This window comes from Cnephaeus nilssonii (assembly GCF_951640355.1).
Source record: "Cnephaeus nilssonii genome assembly, chromosome: 21".
Taxonomy (NCBI): Eukaryota; Metazoa; Chordata; class Mammalia; order Chiroptera; family Vespertilionidae; genus Cnephaeus; species Cnephaeus nilssonii.
Window position 1 is genome coordinate 14,792,274 of NC_137092.1, and position 24,758 is coordinate 14,817,031.

Below are 24,758 nucleotides of genomic sequence, written 5' to 3' on the forward strand. Positions count from 1 at the left end.
TACGTGGAGGAGGCGGGGGGAGAGGTTCTCGTGGCATGGCGACACGCGCACGCTTGCGTGCGCGTCCCTTTTGCGTCACGTGCTGGGGGACGCAGGAAGGCAAGTGGGAGGGGGAAGGCGCGAGAGCGAGCGCGAGAGGGAAAAGGAGGGATGGGGGCGGGGAGGAGGGAACCTTATATCACGTGACAGGGGCGGCGCGGCCCGGGGGTGTCAGTGTGGAGGAGACTGAGGTAAAGTTGGGAGCGCAGCGGCGTTGGCGGCGGCGGCGGCGGCAGCGGCAGCGCGGCGGGGCTGGGTATTGTCCGCGGCCCCTTTAAATCCGCGATCCCCCTTTTATCCTCCTCCTTTCTCTCCTACCCCCGCCGTGTTCCCCTCCCTTGGTAGGCCCCCCCCGCACCGTGTGTTCCCCCACTGTACACCCCCCCCCCCCCAAGTCGTGAGAGCCCTGGCTACCCTCCGAGTCGGCCGCCGGAGGTTTTGTTTATGGTTGGGTTCGCGGCCTAGTGGGCCTCACCAGAGCCGGGGCCTCGATTTGGGAGCGTGGCCGGGGCGGGGCTTGGGGCAGCCGGAGGGGGGGGGGGCATGCGGCTAGAGCCTGAGGTGGGGGAGAGCGAGAAAGAGCGCGAGCGAGCGAGACCTGGGCCCCGCCTGAGGTACGGCCCTCTCTACCCCTGCCGGTGCCCGTGGAGAAGACGAGGGGGCCTCCTCCCTTTCCAACCCACCGTGGGCCTCTTCTGATCCGGGTCCGGCCTGGTTTGGGGGTGGCGGAGGGAAGGGAGGGCGATGGGGTGGAGCTGCCCCAAACTCGCTCATGTGGTCCTCAGTTTGGAGTGCGGGGGATTAAATTGTTCCGGGTGGGAGGTGAGGAGATGTGGCGCTGCTGAGCGGGGTGAGCCTTTCATCCTTAACGCGTGGGCTTGCGTCCCCGCTCCGTTTCCAGCTTCTTTGTCAGCTCTTCTTATTGCCCTTCCTTCTTTCTCACCGCCCCAGCTCTTGGAATATATATGTTTTTGCTGCCGTCTTTAGCTTTGTGTTGTCCATACTGTAGTTTGGTGTACCCCCCTCCCCCCAAAAATTATGATGTTATTTGGGGAGCTGGACATGGAGGCCCCCATCGGGGGGCATTTCGCCTAAGGGACGTCACCAGAGCACTGGGGTATTCACTGTTCTCATAATGGGACAGGAATTAGACATTTCTTCAGACCCTTCACCCTCTGGGCAGTCTCTAAATTTGCTTTGCAAACTGATGTCACAAACAGGAGACTGCTCCTTTTCCACCATTCTTGAAATGTAGCCACCTCTGGTGTAGGATGTTGTGGAAAGAAAAACAACACAGTAATGGGTGTTTTTGTTGTTAATTGTCGTTTTGCCTTTTTGACTGTCCCTGATTATCAGACGAAGTCCCTGTTTTTGTTTTTCCCCATCCACCTCGCACCGCCCATATCGTGCTTTGGGGATATTTGATGTAATGTAACTTGATGGGAGGTGATGAGGGTCAGTGACAACCAGCATTAGTAGAGAACTGAAACGTTTTTGGTTGAGTATGGGTTGATAAAAACTGCTTTGAGATTCTACACCATTGTCTTTAAAGATTAGATTACGCCAGTGATTATTTCCGTTATGAACAGGAAGTATTTCTGGCATGTAAACCAATGATGAAAGGCCTTAAAATGTACTGTTTGCTTTTTGTTTTTAAAGCCCCCTCCTTATTAAACATGTCCTAACTGGGAAGTACTATTTTCAGAAATTAGATTCCAGTTCCTGGGAAGGAGATGAAGGGGTCATGACCACAAAGCATCTAGGGGAATTAGTTACTTTGTTAGCAGTAGTAAGGCTTACTGACACCAATCCAGCTTCAGGGTTCCTGAATTGTTTCTCAAATTAGATTGTAAGCTCCCTGAGGGCAGTAACCAAGTCATATTGCTTTTGTATTTTCTCAAGTACTGGACACAGTAGATACTCAATAAATACTTGTTATTTATTTTTTTCTGTAAAATTTCTCTGGCTAATTTTTTAAGTAGCTGGTTTTCAAAAAATGGTCAAGGGCACTCCTGTGTTGAAACCTGTATTTGTTCCCACACTAGTCCCTTGGTCGCCAATACTTCTCACCTATTTCCCTTAAACTTTTTTATTTTTTAAGAAGGAGTATTTAACAAGATTCCTCACCTTCACTGTGATAACCCCGGGTATGTGTCTGCTTGCTACTGAAAGGCTACTAATTCTGTGACCTCTAGTGATCCATCCCAGATCACTTACCTGTTGCTCAGTGTTATTATTACCTAGGTGGTAAAATTTTCTTAGTCACACTTTTTAAAACATTTCTAATACAAAAATAGAAACCAGTAGCAAGAGTGATCAGGAGGATCTCCCCCCCCTTTCCTGAATGATTATGTGGCTTCCAATATGACTTAACCTATTTACATCAAGTGGTACAGTATATACAGTTGTCCACATGGTTAGCTAGTCATGCAATCCATAGCTGTAGTGTAAATCATGCTCACAAATTGAAATCACATGTGGAGTAGAAAGCAGTCAATAGTTGTAAGCTACAGGAATGGCTATCCCATATTAGAAACTACATCTTAGAGCCAGTTATTAAGCATAACAGTTTCATTCTAATTTTAATCCCCCCCCCCCCACACACACACACACTTTTAGTTGAATCCAGGGGTACTTGGTTAAACAACAGGTTTTTGTTGTTTGTTTTTGTAAATTAAATATTGAAACTTGATTATAATGCCAGACTGGGAAACTGTACTACTGTGTAGTAAATAATCTCTTACTAAGCTAGAAATATTTATAGGTCTTTGTGTGCACATGTGTGTGAGGGGAGAGGTAATGGTTAAAAATTAGTCCCTTACAACTCTTTCTGAGTGATAGAGGATATAGAATTCTTAATGACTGCATCACAAAACAAAACCTATCCAACCTATTACCGAACGTAGTGAAGAATTTATCCATAAGGAAGTCAACTTTTTTGTGAACCAAGAAACAGGTGAAATTCACTTCCCTAATAGTTAATCCTTGCATATTTCTTTAGGAGCCCACTCTAGTTCTACCTCAAATCCAGCAATGTCTTCTGAGCAGTCTAGAATTGCCCTATATAAGGTATTAACCAATAAATAAGTAAACGAGTATAAAAGTATAAACTTGTACGCCTTGGAAGGGAATAAAACAATGCAGAATAACCTTATCTTGAGCACTCCATCATAGGATGAATGTTTTCTTTGTTTATTAAGTCATCTTGCCCTGCAATAATGTCTCAAGTTTAAAATGATTTCCCAGAAGCCCTTTCTTCCAAATAAAACTTTGTGCTGCTAGATGATTTGGGTTTGGGATTCTCTGTATATCAAGGTGAGTGGTGGAGAGTAATTGTAATTCTGGTTTCTTGGACTGTGGATTAGGAGATCAACAGAAGCAGCTGCGAAAGCAATGTGTTGGAATTATCCAGGGAACTGAGGTTCTGGGCAAAGTCACTGGGGCTTATACATGCCTTGTGGAAAGCTATGGAATCCCCCGCATGCTGAGAGAGAGAAACTTAAGGGAGAAAGAGGCTAGACTTGAGTTTGTGCTTTTTTAAGTGATGGAGGTCACATGCAACTCAAAGGGTTGTAAGGCAGGTAAGGCTGTTTTCATAGGTGAATTGAGTACAGACTAATCCTCTTCCTGGAAGACTTGTTTCCAGGCTTTATCTTTCCTTTATGTCAAAGGGACTTGAGATATTTTTGTGTACTACTAAGATAGCAAAACTTCACAAAACCTGCTTATAGGGGATGAGGAACCAAACTGTGCTCATAATTTTTTTTAAAAAGCCCATTATTTAACAGATGCTTTATACATTTCTTATACAAAAATGGATTAACATCCATAGTTTCATAAGGAATTTGTCAAACTAAATTTGAAGAACAAGTGAATCCTCTTGGTTTGTTTCTTTGAAGAACAAAGGGTTTAGTGAAGATACTGATGAGAGGTGAAAAGCCCTCATTTTGCCTGTATTTAATATCTAAATTTTTTTCTAATCTTTCAGTATTCTACCTTGTAAATACTGTTATTTGTATATACTGTAAATGATGACGTCGGTGGGCACGAACCGAGCCCGGGGAAACTGGGAACAACCTCAAAACCAAAACCAGACACAGCACAAGCAACGGCCACAGGTAAAGAATACAAGTGTTATGGATCCATGGGTAGCTTTGCTGATTGATTCTGGTTTCTGTCTAATGCAGCATCATTCTATACTTTTGATTCTTGATTTGGGTTTTTCATTCTTATTTGCAAGCCCTTGCCTCTTTTTATTTTTTTTAAGTATATTTTAATGATTTCAGAGAGGAAGGGAGAGGGAGAGAGAGAGAGAGAGAGAGAGAAATATCAATGATGAGAGAATCATTGATCGGCTGCTTCCTGCACGCCCCCTCCTGAGGATCCAGCCCACAACCTGGGCATATGCCCTTGACCGGAATCAAACCTGGGACTTTTCGGTCGGAAAGCCAATGCTCTATCCACTGAGCCAAACCAGCTAGGGCTGTGGTCGGCAAACTCATTAGTCAACAGAGCCAAATATCAACAGTACAATGATTGAAATTTCTTTTGAGAGCCGAAAACCAACTTCTGCCACGAAGTTTCAATCGCACTGTATGTGCACTCCCGCACGTGGTATTTTGTGGAAGAGCCACACTCAAGGGGCCAAAGAGCCGTATGTGGCTCCCGAGCCGCAGTTTGCCGACCACTGGGCTAGGGCATGTCCTTGCCTGTTTTTACTTGAAGCCTTATAACTATTAATGCCATATTCTGATGTAGCACTCTTACTTTTTGTTCTTTAATACTGAACCATGAGGCTTGGAAAGAATGGCTCTTGTGCTTTGTATCTCTAAGGTAGCAATACATGTTTTAGCAATAGATTTCTTATTTTTTAGATCTTCCACCTTGCCATCTTTCTAGCCCACCTTTATCTTGCCACTTTTTGTCTTTCTTTTGTTCTTTTTCCTAATGGATCTGTTATCTTCCTCTCTGGTCTCACTGAGGCCTAATAATGCTATTTCCTTTTCCATGAGGAGTTAATATCTTTGCTGTTTTTCTTCAAAATTAACAAATGAGACACCCTAGAGTATTGTACCCCTCCTGGGTACTAAAGTTTATGGGTTTTTGTTTTTTTGAAATTTGATTTAGGTATGATCTGTTTTCTATAACCAGTTTGGTGTTGGTTGGTATGTAATGTGAATGAATTAATTTCGCATTTGGTTCTGGTCAGATAAATTGAATATGTAAGACTAGAACTTTCCTCTTATTTATTTATTTATTTATTTATTTTTTACTTTTCCTGTGAATTTCTAGCAGAATTTTAGCACTTAAGTGAGTTAGTGTCTCAATTGGGACAATACAATTTGTATTATCTTGTAAACATACACAGGATACTGAGATCTGCTGAATCTACCTTTAGGCTAGCCTTTATGTCAACCCTAAGAATAGGAGGGTGGCATTGGTTATTGCAGAAATAGGGAAAGGGTTTGTTTACACATGACTTTGCAAATACATTAATGTGAATTAAGGTGCAGATGTTTCAAAGTGGTGCTGTGATCCCAATATGAAAGCCTCTTTAATGGTGAACATTGGTGAAAAAGCTTCCTGCTTTTTTTAGGCATTGTAGAGTGAAATAGTACCAGCTTTACTCTTTGTTTTTTGTCATTGTGCTGACTTAAGCATCTCAAATGCTGTTAGTGTTTCATTGTTGTTGTTGTTTTAGAGGGAACAAGAAACATCCATGTAAGAGAGAAACATCCATCAGCTGCCTCCTGCATGTGCCCTGACCGGGAATCGAACCCGTCACCTTTTGGTGCACGGGATGACGCTCCAACCAACTGAGCCATACTGGCCAGGGCTGTTAGGATTTTATTACTTGGTCATTTGTAACAAGAAGGAAATTGGGGTGGGAGGTACAGTGTATATTTACTACATGGGTCCTTCTTATTTCTCTAAACCAGGGGTGGGGAACATCTGCCCCTCGGGCTATAAGGCCCTTGAAATCATTCAGTCTGCCTTGCCAGGGCATTAGGGGTGAGTTAATTAAATGTGTGACCAAATATAGCAGGTTAATTTTTAAGTTGATAATTTTGTATGGCCTGCAAACAATGTTATAAATATCCAAATGGCCATTGGATGAAAAAAGGTCCCCCACCCCGGCTCTAAACTGTTGTCTGTCAGTCATGCCTTTTTTTTTTTAAATCTCAATTCTTAGGCCACTGCGGAACAAATTCGACTTGCACAGATGATTTCAGACCATAATGATGCTGACTTTGAGGAAAAGGTGAAACAAGTGAGTGGATTGCTAATTTGCTGTAAGCTATGGGGAAAAAATTTGGATTAATGCATAGATGCCTACCAGGGTACTTTGTGTGATAGGTATTAAAAGAATTATGACCTGAAATATGATAGGTTAAGCCAGTAAATAAGTGCTTTTATTGTCTGACTTACTGATCCTTTTGGACAGATACCTTGTTCAGCGGTTTTGTCTTAATTTTAACGTCTTGTTTAATGACTGACTTTGTTGATGCCCTTTTATAGCAACTTTGAGCAATTGTGGCATCTAGGAAGTGTGGAAGTTCATGATATGCTGAAGTGTGTGTGTTTCTGGGTTTGATTCTCTATTAGATGTTTTATTGTTTGATTGCTTTTGTATGTAAATCCTTTAATCCTATTTTTGGTCACAGGTATTTTTTGCTTTTGGGATTAGAACACCAAAATTCTGCTTGGTTTTTTTAAGCCTGGTTTTTCCAGACTCTGCTAGTGTTTTCTCTTCTTCACCTAGGTTTTTTTGTTGTTGTTTTGTTGGGGAGAACAAACTTGTTCATGATCACTGCTGATCTTTCTTTTTCAGTTGATTGATATCACAGGCAAGAACCAGGATGAATGTGTCATTGCTTTGCATGACTGCAATGGAGATGTCAACAGAGCCATCAATGTACTGCTGGAAGGAAACCCAGATACGGTATAGTGCTAATAAAGTGTTATAGAAAGTGGGTCCCTGGCTGAGATGCTAGTAGTATTCTAAAAATAGCAAATGGGGTAACTCAATTAAAACAGAGTACCTTATTCTTCAAATAGAACTGGGAACTACCTAGAAGATTGTTTGCTGCAGGTTGCAAATACTTAAAATTAATGTACAATAAACAGGAGAAAACATAAAATCAGGTTCTTCTAATTGGCCTGGAATAAATTATTCATTCTAGGCTAGTGACTGTTTTCAGGACTAGATTAGAATGAATTAGAGATGCTGTTTCATAGCTTTAGCTGCTAATCATGGAAGACTTTGCTCACCAGTTTTACTGTTACTGAACAAAGTCACAAACTACTGGATTCTGACATCGGCACATTCCCATCAATATCAGCTTTGCGTTTTCCTATACCTTTTCATCATGTGAACTTATTTCTGTTGAGGTAGCAGATAACAAACTTTTACAGCCTCTTGACTATCCCTAGAGATGATAAGGGAATATCTTGGAGGATCTCTTGTTCTAGAATTTAGAATTGCTTTTACCTCTTCCTCTACTTCCCACTCAGTGAGAATCCTGTGTTTTTGTGCTTGTCTTATCATTGTACCCAATTATAAGTCCCTTAACATCAGAGATTCTGCCTTACTAATTTGGGATGTTTCTGCAGTGTTGTGTTTTTTTTTTGTTTTTTAAAAAATATATATTTTATTGATTTTTTTACAGAGAGGAAGGGACAGGGATAGAGAGTTACAAACATCGATGAGAGAGAAACAGCCATCAGCTGCTTCCTGCACACCCTCTACTGGGGATGTGCCCGAAACCAAGGTACATGCCCTTGACTGGAATCGAACCTGAGACCTTTCAGTCCGCAGGTCGACGCTCTATCCACTGGGCCAAACCGGTTAGGGCTGGAAAACTTTTTTAATCATTAAATTTAAATTTGTGAATTTTTCTCTTTAAAAGTGTGGTTCCAGGTTTGATTTTACATTATTGACTTTATTTGAAAGTTATTGCATGGGCAATTATATAGCCATGCCTTTGATTAATTTTGAGTTTACTCTAGAATAATTGTCCCAGTTAGGGCTATCCCAAGATATTTTTGAAGGGGAAGAGGTAGGACTGACTACTCATGCTTTTTAAGAGTCTAATTTTGCACAAGTCACATTTTCTTTCACCTTCCAGCATCTTCTGCCTAGTGTTTCAAGTTTGAACTTCCACAGTATCAAAAAAGAAAAGTAAACTGGAGCCCTGGCCAGTGTTACTCAAAGGTTAGAGCATTGGCCTGGTCACAGAAGGGTTCGATTTCTGGTCCAGGGCATGTGCAGGAGGCAACCAATCGATGTGTCTCTCACATCCATGTTTCTCTTTCTCTCTTCCACTTTCGCTCCCTCCTCCCTCCCTCCCTTCTTCCCACTCTTTATAAAAATCAGTGGGAAATATCCTCAGGTAGAGAATTAAAAAAAAAGTTAATGAGAATGGGCTACAAATAAACCAACTACTAGTGAAATCAATGGGAAGCAAAGTCAGCTGCCAGGGATGTTGGATGTATTTGGGTGGATGTGATCATATCAGAAAACTGGCAGTATCTTTGGGAAGATCATAGTAATTCTCTTTCTTTATATAAGTTATCTGGTGCCAGCAGCTAATGTATACCATAGAGCAGTGATGGCAAACCTATGACACGCGTGTCAGCACTGACACGAGTAGCCATTTCTGATGACACGCGGCCGCTAAGGCGGCCGCATGCCGAGGATGAAACATTTGCTGCTCCTGAGGATGAAACATTTGCGAAATAATGTTTTTTCCTCAAAGTGACACACTACCCGAGTTATGCTCTATCCACTGAACCACACCGGCCAGGGTGAAGGATGATCTTTTATACCAGCAGTCGCCAACCTTTCAAACCTCATGGACGACCAGTGGTCCACGGAGGACCACCGGTTGGAGACTGCTGTTTTATACGACCACAGTATTATTGTCAACCCTGAGAAAGTTAATAGTAATTTTATATTATACCTGGTTCATATTCTTTTTTTTTCACTCTCACCCAAGGATATGTTAATTGATTTTAGAAAGAGAGGAGTCGGGGGTGGGAGAGAAACATTGCTTCTTGTATGCACCTGGACTGTGGATTGAACCCACAACCTTTTGGTGTACGGGATAATAATACTCCAACGAACGGAGCCACCTGGCCAGGGCCTGGTTCATATTCTTGAAAGCTATTCAATATTAGATAGCTGTTGCTGATAACCAGGGTCATTGTTATTTGAATTAAATGGTAACTAGGATAGTAAAGATTGGTAATTTGGGTGCTTGTCCTGGAACTTTATTTTATATATATTTTCTGAAAAAATATGTGTAAATCAAGATATGTATATGTTTAAAACTTTAAATTTATAAAATTCATTTTCTTAAGGAATGAGTATTTTATAAGACTGTTTTGATTATTTTCCTTACCACAAATTTTCCTTCTGTAATGAATTATAGAATATTCTGTTTTGGGGAAAGCTGAATTGGACTATATCAGTTTAGGAAGTATAGGGGAGAACACAGTGCATAAAACCTGGAATGGAAGGCTTCCTACAGTCAGCATGTCTTGGGGCCAGGGTGGTGCCTTCCTGGCTGCTATTTGGTCTTTTAAGTAAAGGAAGTTGGGATGTTGTGTGGGGAAGTAGGTACAGTTGTTGTTTTCCTCCTAAATTCTGGGTTGCTTGGTTAGAGCATATGCCCAAGAGTTGAATGCTGCTTACTCATTCTGAATTCAAAGTTAACTTTTAGAAACTTTCAGTTTTCTTTGTTTGCTTTATTTGACATGCATGAAATTATAAAAAATTAGGAATCACTGAATCCATAGGAAATTAGTTTTTTCAGCTAAGGAAACACACTTGAAAGCTAGGAACCAATAACTAAGTCCTTTGACTAATATGCAAAGTGACTAAACTGGATAAGGATCTTGGTGATCCTTTTGGAAGTGATCTTTGCAATCCGTTAGCACCTCCCCAATAAAAGAACTTCAGTTGTGCAGCATTAGGTGTAGAGTTTGTTTTAAGGTTCTTTCTGTACCCTCCATTTAAATAGAAGTAAATTAGTTAGAGGTATCTTACTTAGACTTGGATGCTGAGAGGAGAATGGTTAACAGTTGTCCCAGCTTTTTCTTTTTTTAAAATACATTTTTATTGATTTCAGAGTGAGGAAGGGAGAGGGAGCGAGAATGATTGATTGGATGCCTCCCACAAACCCTGCATGGAGGATTTTGCCTGCAACCTGGGCATGTGCCCTGACTGGGAATCTAACTGTAACCTCCCGGTTCATAGATAGATGCTCGGCCACTGAGACACAGCAGCTGGGCTGTCCCAGCTTTTATCTCTGGTTTTCCTGGTAGCAATCCATGTTGATTAGCTATGAATGCTCTGCCCTTCTTTAGCATTCCTGGGAGATGGTTGGGAAGAAGAAAGGAGTCTCAGGACAGAAGGATGGTGGCCAAACGGAATCCAATGAAGAAGGCAAAGAAAATCGAGACCGGGACAGAGACTATAGTCGGCGACGTGGTGGGCCACCAAGACGGGGAAGAGGAGGTGCCAGCCGTGGACGAGAGTGTATGCATGGGGCTTTAACAAAACCAACTGTGGGTCAGTAATGTCCAGATTTCAGGGTTGTCAAGACCCTGCTAGGCTGGACCTAGTAACCATTATATTACCTTTTTAAAAATTTTCTTGCCATTATCTCTTCTGAGACCTTGGCATCTCTTAACATTAGCCTTTCTAGCAGCAACCACCAGTTTGGCATTAAGTTATCCTGTAACTATTTGTAAAGTTTGACTTACAGTTCTCTGTTGTGGTTCATCACCATTCCCCTAGTAACCATCATGTTCCATCCTTCCAGCTCATTTTTTCTCTTGTTTTGGTCTTCCACCAGTGTATATACATACCATTTATATATTTATTTACATAACATTTAAGTATATTCTATTGATTCTGCTCTGGCCATCTGTGTTTTGTTTCTCCCAGTTCGGGGTCAGGAAAATGGATTAGATGGCACCAAGAGTGGAGGGCCTTCTGGAAGAGGCACAGAGAGAGGCAGAAGAGGTCGTGGACGAGGCAGAGGTGATCATTATAGTGTGGGGAGGGCTGGACATTGGGAGACTCTTACTAGTTTTGTAGGGGTCTGCATTATTTCAAAACAAATTCACATAGAGTCTAGTTACCTTCATAGTTGAGGTGTCCTGCAAATTTTGGAGGTTGCTAAGTGGGCAATGAGAAGATGGATGTCATTTCCTCTAGTCTTATTGTTGATATTATTGTATTTGTTTGAGGACCCCACAGTATGATCAACGAAGGAACAGTCTGTCAAGAGTAATGATTGTCCTATTGCTTTATATGAACTGACACACTACAGAGTGAAAAAAAGCACATCTGATAATATTAACCACTTAATATTCTGAGCTGCCTCAGTTGGCAAGTTAGTTTTAATTTCTACAACGTTTCTGTCTTTTTCTCTTTCCTTAGGTGGTTCTGGTAGGCGGGGAGGAAGGTTTTCTGCTCAAGGAATGGGGTAAGTTTCCTTGATCCAATGTCAGAGTCTTTAGGGTGGCTAATATCCTGATGTCCTGAGGATAATAATAGACAACCTTAACCAAAATGTAATAAAAAAGATGTCTAGACTATTTAATCAGAAAGGTGGGTACTTAAGACTTACTTCTTTTTTCCCTTTAAATTACATTTTTATTGATTTCAGAGAGAGAGGGAGAGAGAGAAAGAGAAACATCAATGATGATAGAGAATCTTCAATCGGCTGCCTCCTGCACGCCCCCTTCTGGGGATTGAGCCCGCAACTGGGGCATGTGCCCCCTGACTGGAATTGAACCTTCAGTTCATAGGCCAGTGCTCTATCCATCGAGCCAAATCAGCCAGGGCAGGGCTTATTTTTTAAGAAAAAGCATTTACAACCTGGATCATTATCTCTTTCACAGCTTCATTTGAATGCATATACCTAATATCTTTCCACAATCTTCATGTGAATTTTATTATGATTACTAGAGGCCCGGTGCATGAAAATTCATGCACTGAAGTGGGGGGTGCCTCAGCCCGACCTGCCCCTCTCACAGTCCAGGAGCCCTCAGGGGCAGGAGGCGACCCGGCAATCAGGGAAAGGCGACGCCTCCATTACACCTCTGCTGTTGCCACTGCCAGCAGCGCAAACCTTGGCTGGCCCTGGTTACTTGAGCCTTGGGCGGCCCTGGGCAGTTGGGCAGCCGCCATTCGAGGCTTGCCTGCGCCTCGGGCCGGCCCTGGGTGGTGGGGGGGCTGAGGGGACTGGGGGACTCTGGAGGCAGGTGCGTGGAGCAGCCGGACCTGCCTGAGGGCAGGCCCGGTCGTGCTGCACGTTGCCCTGGTAGGGCTGAGGGGATTGGGTACCGCCATCTTGTGGCTGTGGGCACCACCATCTTTGTGAGGATGTGACGGTCAATTAGCATTTTCCTTCTTTATAGATAGGATAGGATTGGTGTCCTAACCCAAAATGGATAGTAGATATAAATTGAGATTATGCCATGAAATTTTAGGTAGGCTGATAGGTGAGGAGAAATTGACAGCATAGATTATAGAAAGGGGCTGTGATTGATTTGTACTAAGAAAGGGACATTGAACATTCTAATTGCCCTCCTCTTTGAGTTAATTTTTCCTTGGTACTGCTTAGATGTTGGAGACTCTTTTAAGCTTTTTTGTTGTTGTTCACCCCACCCACCCCCCAGAACCTTTAACCCAGCTGATTATGCAGAACCAGCCAATACTGATGATAACTATGGCAATAATAGCGGCAGTACGTGGAACAACACTGGCCACTTCGAGCCAGATGATGGGACGAGTGAGTGACTGTTTATTATTCGTTTCTTGTATCTGGGAACCTTAAGGAAATAATTGTTTTGAGGTTATAATTATGTAAGGTGGAGAAATAGTTTTTGGGTGCAGAGATAGGGGGAGAAAGGGAGAAAATCACAATCGAATTACTGTGTGTTCTTTTTACTTTGTGTCTGCATGCACATTATACAAATTATTTCACCTGATCTTCATCATTATTTTATGAAACAGACATTTATCATCACCTTCCAGATGACGAAACTTAGATTGAAAGAGGAGTGAAGAAATTTGCTAGTATTTGAACTCAGAATTATTTGATTCTACAAGCCCATGCTCTTTCCATTATGCCATATAGGTTCCATTAGCTCCAATTGTTATTTCCTAGTATTTTTGTTAGGATAGCTAGCATTGCCTTGTGAAACGATATCAATCAAGCCACTACTTGTAGAGATAAAGAGGTTCCAGAATCAAAACCCACTGTCAGTTTGTTTTCTCATACTGAGGTAGGAGTATCTTTTTTTCCTTTCATTTTTGAGAAATCTCAATGTCTGGGCACAAAGGAAATCTTGAGACTTTTTTTTTTAAATATATTTTTATTGATTTCAGAGAGGAAGGAAGAGGGAGAGAGAAATAGAAACATGAATGATGAGAGAGAATCATTGATTGGCTGCCTCCTGCATGCCCCCCCACTGGGGAACGAGCCTGCAAACCGGGCTTGTGCCCTTGACCAGAATCGAACCTGGGACCCTTCAGTCCACAGGCCGAGCCAAACTGGCCAGGGCTCTTGAGACTTTTTGCTCTCTTTGTTGGACAGTCTTCTGGGTGTGGTAGAGTATTATAGGATTTTAATAAGATTGCTTTTTTTGTTTGTTCACTTTGGTGCTTCTATCTTGGTAGGGTGTATATATTTAAGGATATGTTAGGCTTGTGGGATACACCAAGATATATTTGGGAGTACGACACTTTTACTGTTTTAAATAAGCGCAGCCTCTGGGCTCCAGAGTACTTGTGACATCAAGTACTTGTGTTTTCCTTTTCTAAAGGGGGAATGAATTAATAGTAAAGAAATGGGCTTTTTTTTTACTTCTTATCCATTAAACTTGCCTTGCCCCTTTTTATTTTTTCCCCAATTTTAAAATTTTATTTATTGATTGATTTTAGAGGAACACACATCTATTTGTTGTTCCATTTATTTATGGATTTATTGGTTGATTCTTGTATGTGCCCTGATGGGGGATTGAACCCCCAACCTTGGAGTATTGAGATGATGCTATAACCAACTGAGCTACCCAGCCGAGGCTCTATGCCTTGCCCCTATTTATTTAAATACATTTTTATTGATTTCAGAAAGGAAGGGAGAGGGAGAGAGATAGAAACATCAATGATGAGAGAGAATCATTGATCAGGTACCGCCTGCACGCCCCACACTGGGGATCGAGCCCACAACCCAGGCATATGCCCTGACTGGGAATTGAACTGTGACCTCCTGGATCATAGGTCAGTGCTCAACCACTGAGCCACGCTGGCCGGGCAGCGTTGCCCCTTTTTAAATATCAGTGATCTTTATCTTTGTAGATCTTTGGCACAGCTTCTCATCTACTGTCCATAGATGTTACATACACCTCGGGTCCTGAATGGTACTTGCTTTTTGTTTTACCAAGTTGTCTTATAAATTCATTTGGAATACAACTTTCTAATTGGTAGAGACTAATGTTGAGTTATTGGCAGGATAGACATCTTTGTGAATTCCCTTGACCATTTGGCTATGAAATGTCCTTTTCTGTTTTAACTTTCTGTACTTTGGAGGCATTAGAACTGCTCTTCATTCATCTCTTGATGGCTTTGTAGAGGCAGTGGTAGCAGTCTGAATACCAAAGGTTACTGTTTTTGAGCTTTAAATTGTTCTTGGGTAATTGGCTTTTTATCACTGGCAGAAAAGATAATAGAAGTTAAGGGATTTATTTTCAGTTGTGGATAGAAAATCAGGCATGGAGTCCCAGTCCTGGATTGCTAACTTCCACTGTTTTCAACAAGGTTCTGGTTGGAAAACTGGAGAAGGTTGAAGAAGTTTATGTTTATTTCTATTGAGTGGGAAAATAGCAGATTTGAGAGGGTAGAATCCGAAATCTGTGGTTTGTGTTGGAATAAAATATTATGTGATGCTGCTGTCATGTTAGTGTAAAAGTATTGGGTGTAGCTTCATGCATTCTTATTATTGTTAATTTCATTACAATCTCACCTTCATGCATGATCTTTTTTTGTGTTTTTATGGTAGCAAACTCAAATTCCTTTTTCAACTTAAAAAGAAATTTAAACCTACTCTTAAAAATATCCACAGGTACACGGGGAATTGTGTTTTTGGGGCAAATGTTCTCATTCACAAGCAAAATTTCACTGGTTGTTTTTTCTTTTTTGTTTCAGGACTTGATTTCATTGGGGTTGAGGGGTCAAATTATCCCCGAAAATTTGAGACTGCTCCTGGTATGATACATCCAGGCGCCTAACTGCCCCGGATATTTTTATAGATTTTTATGAACTGAAATATCTGTGGATATGCCATTTTTCTGTCTTCCGCTTTTTCTCTTTCTGCCTTTTTCTGCCATATTTTATGCTCGTTTTTGCTTCTTGAAAATTTGGTTCATTTAATGACTATTTAACATTTACATCGACTGTGCTTTCTTTTGATGAAATGGAAACCCTAATCTGTTGTTCAGAGCATTTTTATTCTTTCTGTTCCTTAATGCTTCTTAAATATAGTCCTCTTCCTCAGTCATTTTCATACATACTTTATAAGAAAATATCAATGAGGAATCTACATTCTTTTCTTTCCCAGATGTAGTTGCCAGAGTGCAAAAAATAAAATCCTTGCATTGAGAGATTATCTCTCAATAGTAGATAACTTCTCAGGTCACTTCTAACTCTAGGATTGTGTGTATGCATTAAACCAGATCTTGTGGGGAGGAGGGGAGGCTCATTTAGCCATGGTGGGATGGATGTCATTGGGCAGGAAGAGTGGTATCACCAGAGAAGGAGAGGAAAATGTGGTTTATAATTTGTCCTAAACTGAGCTTGGACTATAGTTTGATTCAGAGAACATTGTCATTAGTAAGTAGTTTGGAACTCCCCTTGTGCAATTTTAACTATTGTCCTAGGACAGGCATTGAACATATTTTTCTCTAGGAAATAGGATTTTTCGTTATTAAATGTATTAAAGAATTTCAGATGGGTTTATAGCTGCTATAATATTTCTTCGGTGACAATGAAATATCTGAATGCCAGACTTTAATTTTTCTAAGAAGCTTTCTCCATTTGGAGATAAATCTTTAAATTATTCAATATATAATATTGTTCTAGAAAAGAAAATAAAGTGTTCTTGTCCCTTCTGCAGATAGGTTTTTATTTCTTACTGTAGCCCTTTGGTCAAAGGGAAAACTACTGGTTCTCATTGAAACTTTCACCCATGTTCCTTAAGAAAGGGCAGTTCCCCTTTGTGAGCACATTGATTGCTATGGATCTCTCCTGTATAAACTGAATCCCAGCTTTGTCACTACCACCCTGAGGAGTGTGCACACCTCCATTGTCTACGCCATGAACTCGGCAGGTCAGATTTTCTGTATGATTAGGATTAGAAGAATAACTATCACACATACTTGATTTTATATATATATATTTTTTATTTTTATTTTTTTATTAATTTCAGAGAGGGAGAGAAACATCAATGATGAGGGAGAACCATTGATCAGCTGCCTCCTGCATGCCCTCCACTGGGGATCGAGCCCTCAATCCAAGCATGTGCCCCAACTAGGAATTAAACCTGGGACCCTTCGGTCCATAGGCCTACACTCAGTCCACTGAGCCAAACCAGCTAGGTCTCACATACTTGATTTTTAAGTCTCGTCTAGTATCTTCTGAAAAGAGCAGATCCATAGAGATTCCTATAGTTAAGTCAATAAGATTCATAAACATCTGCTAAGTATACTTTATTTTTTATTAATATACTTTTATTGATTTCAGAGAAGAAGGGAGAGAGAGAGAAACATCAATAACGAGAGAGAATCATTGATCGGCTGCCTCCTGCACGCTCCATACTGGGGATCAAGCCTGCAACCCAGGCATGTGCCCTGACAGGGAATCGAAGCGTGACCTCCTGGTTGGTTCATAGGTTGATGCTCAACCACTGAACCACGCTGGCTGGGCTAAGTATGCATTTTTAAGTACAGTTCCAATAGCAGATAATTGTCAGAGGTCTCAGTATTGATCTTCACTGCCCATCTTTCTTCAGATTGGCTGCAGTATTATCTTATACCAGATGAGTAGGTGGAGTTATGTTCTGGTTTAACTTGGCTGCTGCCATTTCACTGAATTGACCACTCAGTCAGAGGGTTGCGTTTCTTATGAGATTGCCTGGAGCGTTGCGTTTGTTGGTGTCTTGCACTCTCGCATTTTCTTGCTCTTGTCCTTTGCTGTATAGCCATGTAACAAAAACTGAAAGTAGCTGTGAAATCATAATCTTATTAAAACCCTGGTGTTCTGAGGTATGCTTTTCTAAATAGTCCTTTCCTCCCCTTGAAACCCAAAAATTCTTTCTGATTACTAAATTCTGGTTACACTTTTGGCTGCCAAAAATGTTAGTACATTAGTGTTTTCTGCACGTGCTGTGGGTTGGCACTTAAAGTCACTGTTTTTCCTTTATTCCCAGGTGCATGGAGGACCGCAACAGAAGAGTGGGGAACTGAAGATTGGAATGAAGATGTAGGTATTTCTAGGTCATTTTTCTTTAGTGCCTTCTATCCCTAAGTGGTGTTTAGGGATAGAAAATGGGTATGTTTCTACCCCTCAAAATTAATCCTTAAGATTCTGACCCAAAACTTTTACATCCAAAATAGTGTTCTGAGCCAGAACATTTCACATATGTTATATGAAGGAGACTGGGCATGAACAGGACTCTGTGGAACCAGACTATGGAAAGGGCAAGTGCACTTGTGTAAGTCCAAATATCTGATTGTTGGATTTATCTCAGGAAGAGATGGTGGTTGGGTAGAGCATTGGAAATGGAGTTAGGCAGGTAGTGCATCAACACCTGCTGGTGGCACATGACTATACTTGGAACAATTTGCTATTTAGTTCACATTTGAGCATTGGTGTATGGTACTAAATTGGCTTGGAGGTGGGTACAAAGGGAGAGTTAAAGTGCCAAGTCCTTAAGTCTATTATCTGTTTGGCTCGAACCCTTTTAAGTTACTTGAAGCCCAACTTTGTAAGTGTAATTGAAAATTATATGTAGAATTGGTTATCTTCCAGCTTTACAACTTGGAAATCTCATAGATGGGTGGCATAAGGTAGCACATAAACAAGCTCTATGAATTCGCTGGAGTAGTACCTCAGTAAAGGAATTTTGCTGATTCCTGTCACCTCAAGCTTTTGCTGTGAATTACAGTTATCAGTGATCATGAATGAATTTCCATTTTAACATTTTAAAATCTACTTATATTCATGTTCCGGCAAGACAACTTTTGTGTTAAGAGGAAATAATATGTCAAACTGTTTTGGTGGCTAGGCCGGTGGTTTTAAATTTTCAGGTGCGTCAGCATCAGGGTGATTATTTTCTATTGTAGCTGAGCTAGACTGCATTGTGAATGAATATTTTCTAAAATTTGGCTTGTCTGCTTAAGCACCTTTCAGAGAATGATATATTTGGGGAAGTGGATTCCCTGTTTTTAGAGGAGAGATTTTAATCAAAAGATCAAAACAGATCAGCTTTTGAATAGTATGAAGAATTATTCCCAATAATTGCTTACCTGATTTTAGTGTCATAGTGGAGAGGCTAGGTGTAATCAAGTCAGTATTAAGGCAATAATTGCATATGGTTAAAATTATCCCTGAAAAGACCTTAACTCACCAGCACTTGGGCCCTTACAAAAGTCAAGAATTAACTTCTTTAAAAATTTCTGTCTTCATCTAGGCTGTCATTTTCCTTTCTTTGAGAGGAGCAGTAGAAGATAAATTAATAGTTTAGATAGAGGTGGGAGTGGGGAACTGTAATGGGAAAATATAAAGGTGTTTTCTCTTTTTCTGTCCAGCAATTCTATCCACCTTCCTCTAAGTTTAGTGTGCATATTATGTGACTCTACTGTATATTTTTGGGTTTCTTGATTCTCCTCTCTTGATAAAACCATTGAGCAGGGATAGAAGGGGCTTCAGAGTCGATCCATTCAGGATTCTTCAGAGTAGTTTCCCCTTCAAAGGGTTTTCCATTTTTCTTGATGAAATTAATTCCCCTTACTTATGCCAGGATTCTGACTATAACCTACCTAACACCAGGAGTGACTAATTTCTCTGTTTTCCAGCTTTCTGAGACCAAGATCTTCACTGCCTCTAACGTGTCTTCAGTGCCTCTGCCTGCAGAGAATGTGACAATCACTGCTGGTCAGAGGCAAGTGTGGTAAAATTCAGTATCTTTTCCCAAAGGGATCTGCTGAGATAGCTGTAAGGAACACTGGACCTTTACAGGGTGTTGGTAATGATGATAACCAAATCACATTAGATTCTCTTTAGTTGATTGATAGATTTGTAAGTTGATAGTTTACTGAATGGAAGTCTGTATATTACAATTTTAAAATTGATTCTTCCCCCAAAATGGCCATTTAATCACATAGGTAAGCATCACAGGCATTGATTAAAACGTAGCCCTGACCGGTTTGGCTCAGTGGGTAGAGTGTCGGCCTGCGGACTGAAGGGTCCCAGGTTCGATTCTGGTCAAGGGCATGTACTGGTTGCGGGCACATCCCCAGTGTGGGGTGTGCAGAAGGCAGCTGATCGATGTTTCTCTCTCATCGATGTTTCTGACTCTCTATCCCTCTCCCTTCCTCTCTGTAAAAAAATCAATAAAATATATTTTTTTAAAAATAAATAAAACGTAGCATGATAGCCCGACCCGTGTGACTCTGTGGTTGTGTATTGACCCAGGAACCAAGCGGTTACGGTTTGATTCTAGGTGAGGACATGTGCCCAGTTTCGGGCTCAATATAGGAGGCAGCTGATCCAAGATGTTTCTCTCTCATTGATGTTTTTTTCTCTGTATCCCTCTCCTTTTCTCTCTCTAAAAATCAGTACCGAAGGGTCCCAGGTTTGATTCCGGTCAAGGGCATGTACCCCGGTTGCAGGTTCCTCCCTGGTCAGGGCACATATAGGAGGCAATCAATCAATGTGTTTCTCTCACATCAATGTTTCTCTCTGTCTTTTCCTCTCTCTTTCACTCTCTCTAAAACGTCAGTGGAAAAATATCCTTGGGTGAGAATTAAATAACAACAAATAAATATCAAGAAAAACATATTACAAAAAGAAATTTAGCATGATATAATTTTTCTTTGAAACATTTCCAAAAGTGGAAATGTTTTCATTTATTTCTGCATTTTCAGAACTGTTCAATAACTTGTTCTTTTGACTTATAATTATGATCTATGTTGACTGAGTCCACTGGGTAAAATGATCATCTTTTCCTCTAGGATTTGACTAATGACTTTTTTAGAACTTGAACCTAGGTATTGGGGTCAGTAGAAAGGATACATTCATCATGGAATGTTTTTATCCCCAGAAAGCCTCTTGGGTTGTTTCTAGACCTGAGTATGGTAGCTGCTGACTCAGAAGATCCTGAAGAGAAGTGTGATAGGAATGCGATGTTAGGGATGTCATTACTATTAGTAATGCGTTTTTGTGTGGGGTTTTTTTTGACACCAATTATCTGTGATTTTTCTGCACCCATTCTTCATTTCTCAGACACCAACTAGGTGTTCAACAATTCTGACATTATCTAGAATTAGCACAGACCCTAGTTAACAGCTTAGTCCCACAAGACTGCCCTTGCTTTGGAGGTCAGCTGCAAATGGGTGCCCAGACTAGCTACATTTCTTCCATGCTGACCACAATTTGGGGGTATTCCCTCTTCAGGTTCAACAATTTGCTAGAATGACTCATAGTACTTAGGAAAGAGATTTTCTTGCCATTATGGTTTATTATAATCAGTATTCAGAAACAGCCAAGTGGAAAAGATGCATAGGGCCAGGTGTGGGGAGTGGGGTACAGAGCTTCCATGCCCTCTTCTGTGCTGCCCTCCCACTACATTGATCCATTCACCTACCCAGAGCTCACTGTATCTTATTCAAGAGTTTTTGTTAGTTTCATTACATAGGCATGTATGATTAAGTCACTGGTGATTGAGTATAATGTACATCTCTCTTCCCTCCCTAGAAATGAGTGAAGTATAGTAGGACTAAAAGTTCTAACCCTGTAATCACATTATTTGTGTTTGGTTACCACATCCCGTTTTGAAGCTCTGAGGGAGGCTCTACCTCCTTTCAAAAGACCACTGTATCACTCAGGAAATTTTAAGAGCTCTGCCAAGAACTGGGGCCAAAGCACAAACATATTTTTATTATGCCATAGATAACTTTTGAAATTTTATAAAAGTTGGGAAAATTCCCCCAATTTTTCTTGTTCCAAAGCCACTTGAAGATGTGGGTATTCTAGTATCTAGTTTTCCATATTAAATATTGGTAATGGCAGGTATTCTCTATTTTAAAGTCATGGGTAAAAATTAGTAAATTTTGTCTTGGCCGGTGTGGCTCGGTTGAGCATCGTCCCATGTACCAAAAGGTCGCCGGTTCAATTCCTGGTTAGGTCACATACTCAGGATGGGGGTCCCGTCCCCAGTCGGGTGTGTGCATGAGTCAGCCAATTGATGTTTCTCGCTCTTCCCCTCTCCCTCTCACTCTAAAAATTAACTTTAAAAAAATTAGTAAATTTTGGCTCAATTATCGAGTTGCTGTATTGAAACTATTGTATATCATTAAATTAACTTCACTAAAATATATATATATATTTAAATATTATTATGCTTGGCAATATTAGAACATAGCTAGATACTGTAGTGGCTCTTGTATATCAGTTACTTTTGGTAAATTAAACATTTCAGTCAGGACTTTTGTGTTTTGGGGGGTGACTTCATGTGATTCTGGTGTTGGGGATGTTAGAATGTTCAGTCTTACTCATTAAGATCCTCTCTCCTCTCCACTAGAATTGACCTTGCTGTTCTGTTGGGGAAGACACCATCTTCAATGGAGAATGATTCGTCCAATCTGGATCCATCTCAGGCTCCTTCTCTTGCCCAGCCTCTGGTGTTCAGTAACTCGAAGCAGAATACCATATCACAGCCTGCTTCAGGGAACACATTTTCTCATCACAGTGTGGTAAGTAGGAAACATGGTGTATTTTAATCCAACTTTCCTGCCAAACCCTACCCTTGCATACAGTAGTTCCTTCAGTGACAGAAGTTTGAGGCAGGGTAAAGCATCCTCTTCTGTCCTTTTAACCCTTTGCACTCGCTTGCTTTTTTCTCTGGGGTATTATTCTTTATTCTGCTCGGGATTTAATTTTTTAAATACCCCAGATTTTACAAAGCGCAGCAGTAGAATAAAAAACTGGAGTTTCTTTTCATACAAACTTATTTATTTGGATTTTTTTATATTTCAAATTATTGATACATTCAAAGTGTATAAAAAGAGCTGCTACCGATGCTAACCGTGTCGAGTCACACTCGACATCCGAGTGCAAAAGGTTAAGCAGCCCTTGGTGTAGAGATGTTGAGTTGGGTAGCTAGGGGTATCTCTAAGGAGGAGTTAGCTTCAGACATACTGAACCCTATAAAAATGAGTTAACATAATTTAATATTCACTGTGCTGAACATTGTTGGCTATTCTCGAAGAGAGAAAATCAATAGCATCAACAAATTTTAATCCTTTTGCAGTAGGGAGTTGTAGCAGTCCCCTATTTCTTGATAGAGCAGAATTGCTATATATATTTATTTAAACCAGACATTTCTGGACTAGGTTTCCAAAAACTTCGTGTTTTCCTGAATCTGCCCACTTTTCGTGGTTTCTCCCTTTTTCTGTAAGTGGGAATAAGAGTGCTTGCTCTGCAGATGATGTATTATGGAATTATACACGTGAAACCTATGTAGTTTTATTAACCACTATCACCCCAATATACTTAATTAAAATTTTTTTAAACTTTATTCTTATTGTTGACACTATTATAGATGTTCTAATTTCTCCCCACTTTGACCACCCTCATCCCTCTCCCCCTTAAAAAATGTTTTTAAGTGCTTGCTCTGCCTATCTTTTAGGGCTTTAGGGAGATAATGGATAAGATACAAATATGGTGGCAATAGTGGTGTTATCTGTTAATAACCTAGAACATTTGTGGCACGTTACTTGTTGATTCGGAACATTTTAAAAATTCAAGGTCATTAACTATGGCAAAGGAATCATTTAAGTTAAACAGATGATGCAAGAATCAATTTTCTTATAGTCAGTAAATGTTAAGAAGTACTGCTTTTTCTTTTTTAACTGTCTTTATTTTTTGGTGGAGGGATGCTATAGGTTTAAACAGGTAAAAGACTATGTGTATTGTATATAGTTTTATTTTTCCAGTAGTAGGATTATAGTAATTATTTTATCTAGAAAATTGCTGAGCTAGCCTCTAAATCCAGTGTCAGTTTTTAACTCTTGTCTTAAAGTGATTTTTTTGTGCTAATAATAATTTGGTGGTTGATATTCTGCCGTAAGTGAAAGGTGACAGTTGAGAAAATGTAGGAGAGAGGTAAGATGGAAAGGAATATGAGATTAAAAAGATAAAGAAGAGAGCAACAAAATGGGTCAAAGTTGTAAGAAGGTGAAAGAGAGATCAGGAAATAACTCCCAACCTCTAGAAGATAGGACTGGAAAATGTTAAGCACTCTATCTCTTAAATTGCCTTTTTAAAGTTTGAACATATTTTCACTAACCCTAACATTTTATTTAATGTAGTATGTTAAACTAAACATAAATGTTATTCTGTTTTTTCTCATCACCTGTATTAATCAGTGTGCTATTTAATGTTTCTTTTCCATTGAGAATAAACAGAGGTTTGATTTCCCTTAAAATTTTAACAGATGTGAATAATACAGAAGCCCCTATTAATTACTATGTACAATATGTGAAGATTCAGTAATTTTCTATGTCTTTAATATGCTTTGCACTTGTAGAATATTTGGTAATCATTGCTGTGTGAGATCATCTCTGCCGCAATCACATACTTTGAACTAGACTTCTGATTTTTTTTGTTTGTTTGTTTGTATAATCTTGGGATAACAGACTGAAGTGGGGAAAATATCTTACCTTGAGTTGGACAGACTGGTTTTGTATAAGAAAGCGTTGCTCAATCATGATAATGATTATAGGGTTAAATAAGAATTTAAGGAAAATGAGATTAAATCTCCTTGGAGGTTTCCTGGAATAGTTAAGGTCACATGGTTCATATTCTGACTAGGCTGATAGTTTTACTTGGTGTAGCAGGCAATGGGGAGAATCTCCCAAACGCATACGAGTAAATTTTGCTTTGTTGTCATGATTACCTCATACTTGGATACACATAGAGAAAACAGTCAAATCATATTGACTCATTTGATTGTCTAGTGCTGAAGGTAGGATGGCCACTAAAATTGTCTTGCTTCTATGCTAGCTATTAGCAGCATCTCGATGAGACTCTAATTAGTTGTTTTTGTTCCTTTTTGGAAAATCCTCACCTGAGGACTACTTAGAGGAAGGGAGGAGATGGGGGAGAGAAACAAACATTGATGTGAGAGAGAAACATCAACTATTGGTTGCCTTCCGTACATTCCCGACTGGGGATCGAACCTGCAACCCAGGTATGTGCCTTGACCTGGAATCAAATTGGCAAACCTTTGGTGCACGGGATATTGCTCAACCAACCTAGCCACTCTGGCCAGGCTGTTTTTGATCCTTTTGAGCTGTGGAGTGGAAAGGGCAAGGAAACTTAAATTTTAAAAGGGGAAAAATATCCTCTAATCATTAGAGCTTTA

At 40.3% G+C, this 24,758-nt stretch overlaps 1 protein-coding gene across 24 annotated transcripts in view; it reads left to right on the top strand.

Annotated features, from left to right (window-relative positions):
- Positions 1-103: 103 nt before the first annotated feature.
- The window catches only part of UBAP2L (ubiquitin associated protein 2 like), a 43,438-nt gene continuing 18,783 nt past the window's right edge, over positions 104-24,758 (top strand). For 7 of the 24 annotated variants that reach the window (XM_079761079.1, XM_079761100.1, XM_079761101.1 and 4 more), the window contains exons 1-12: positions 214-295; positions 4,028-4,157; positions 6,233-6,310; positions 6,872-6,982; positions 10,411-10,615; positions 10,994-11,089; positions 11,492-11,537; positions 12,736-12,848; positions 15,263-15,322; positions 17,541-17,593; positions 19,189-19,274; positions 21,915-22,086. In XM_079761079.1, coding sequence (XP_079617205.1) covers positions 4,068-4,157; positions 6,233-6,310; positions 6,872-6,982; positions 10,411-10,615; positions 10,994-11,089; positions 11,492-11,537; positions 12,736-12,848; positions 15,263-15,322; positions 17,541-17,593; positions 19,189-19,274; positions 21,915-22,086 — 1,110 coding nt within the window. In that variant the 5' untranslated portion in view covers positions 214-295; positions 4,028-4,067. Of the gene's footprint in view, positions 296-4,027; positions 4,158-6,232; positions 6,311-6,871; positions 6,983-10,410; positions 10,616-10,993; positions 11,090-11,491; positions 11,538-12,735; positions 12,849-15,262; positions 15,323-17,540; positions 17,594-17,632; positions 17,826-19,188; positions 19,275-21,914; positions 22,087-24,758 lie in introns of those variants that run through there. The other 17 variants (XM_079761092.1, XM_079761090.1, XM_079761097.1 and 14 more) reach the window with 5 other exon arrangements.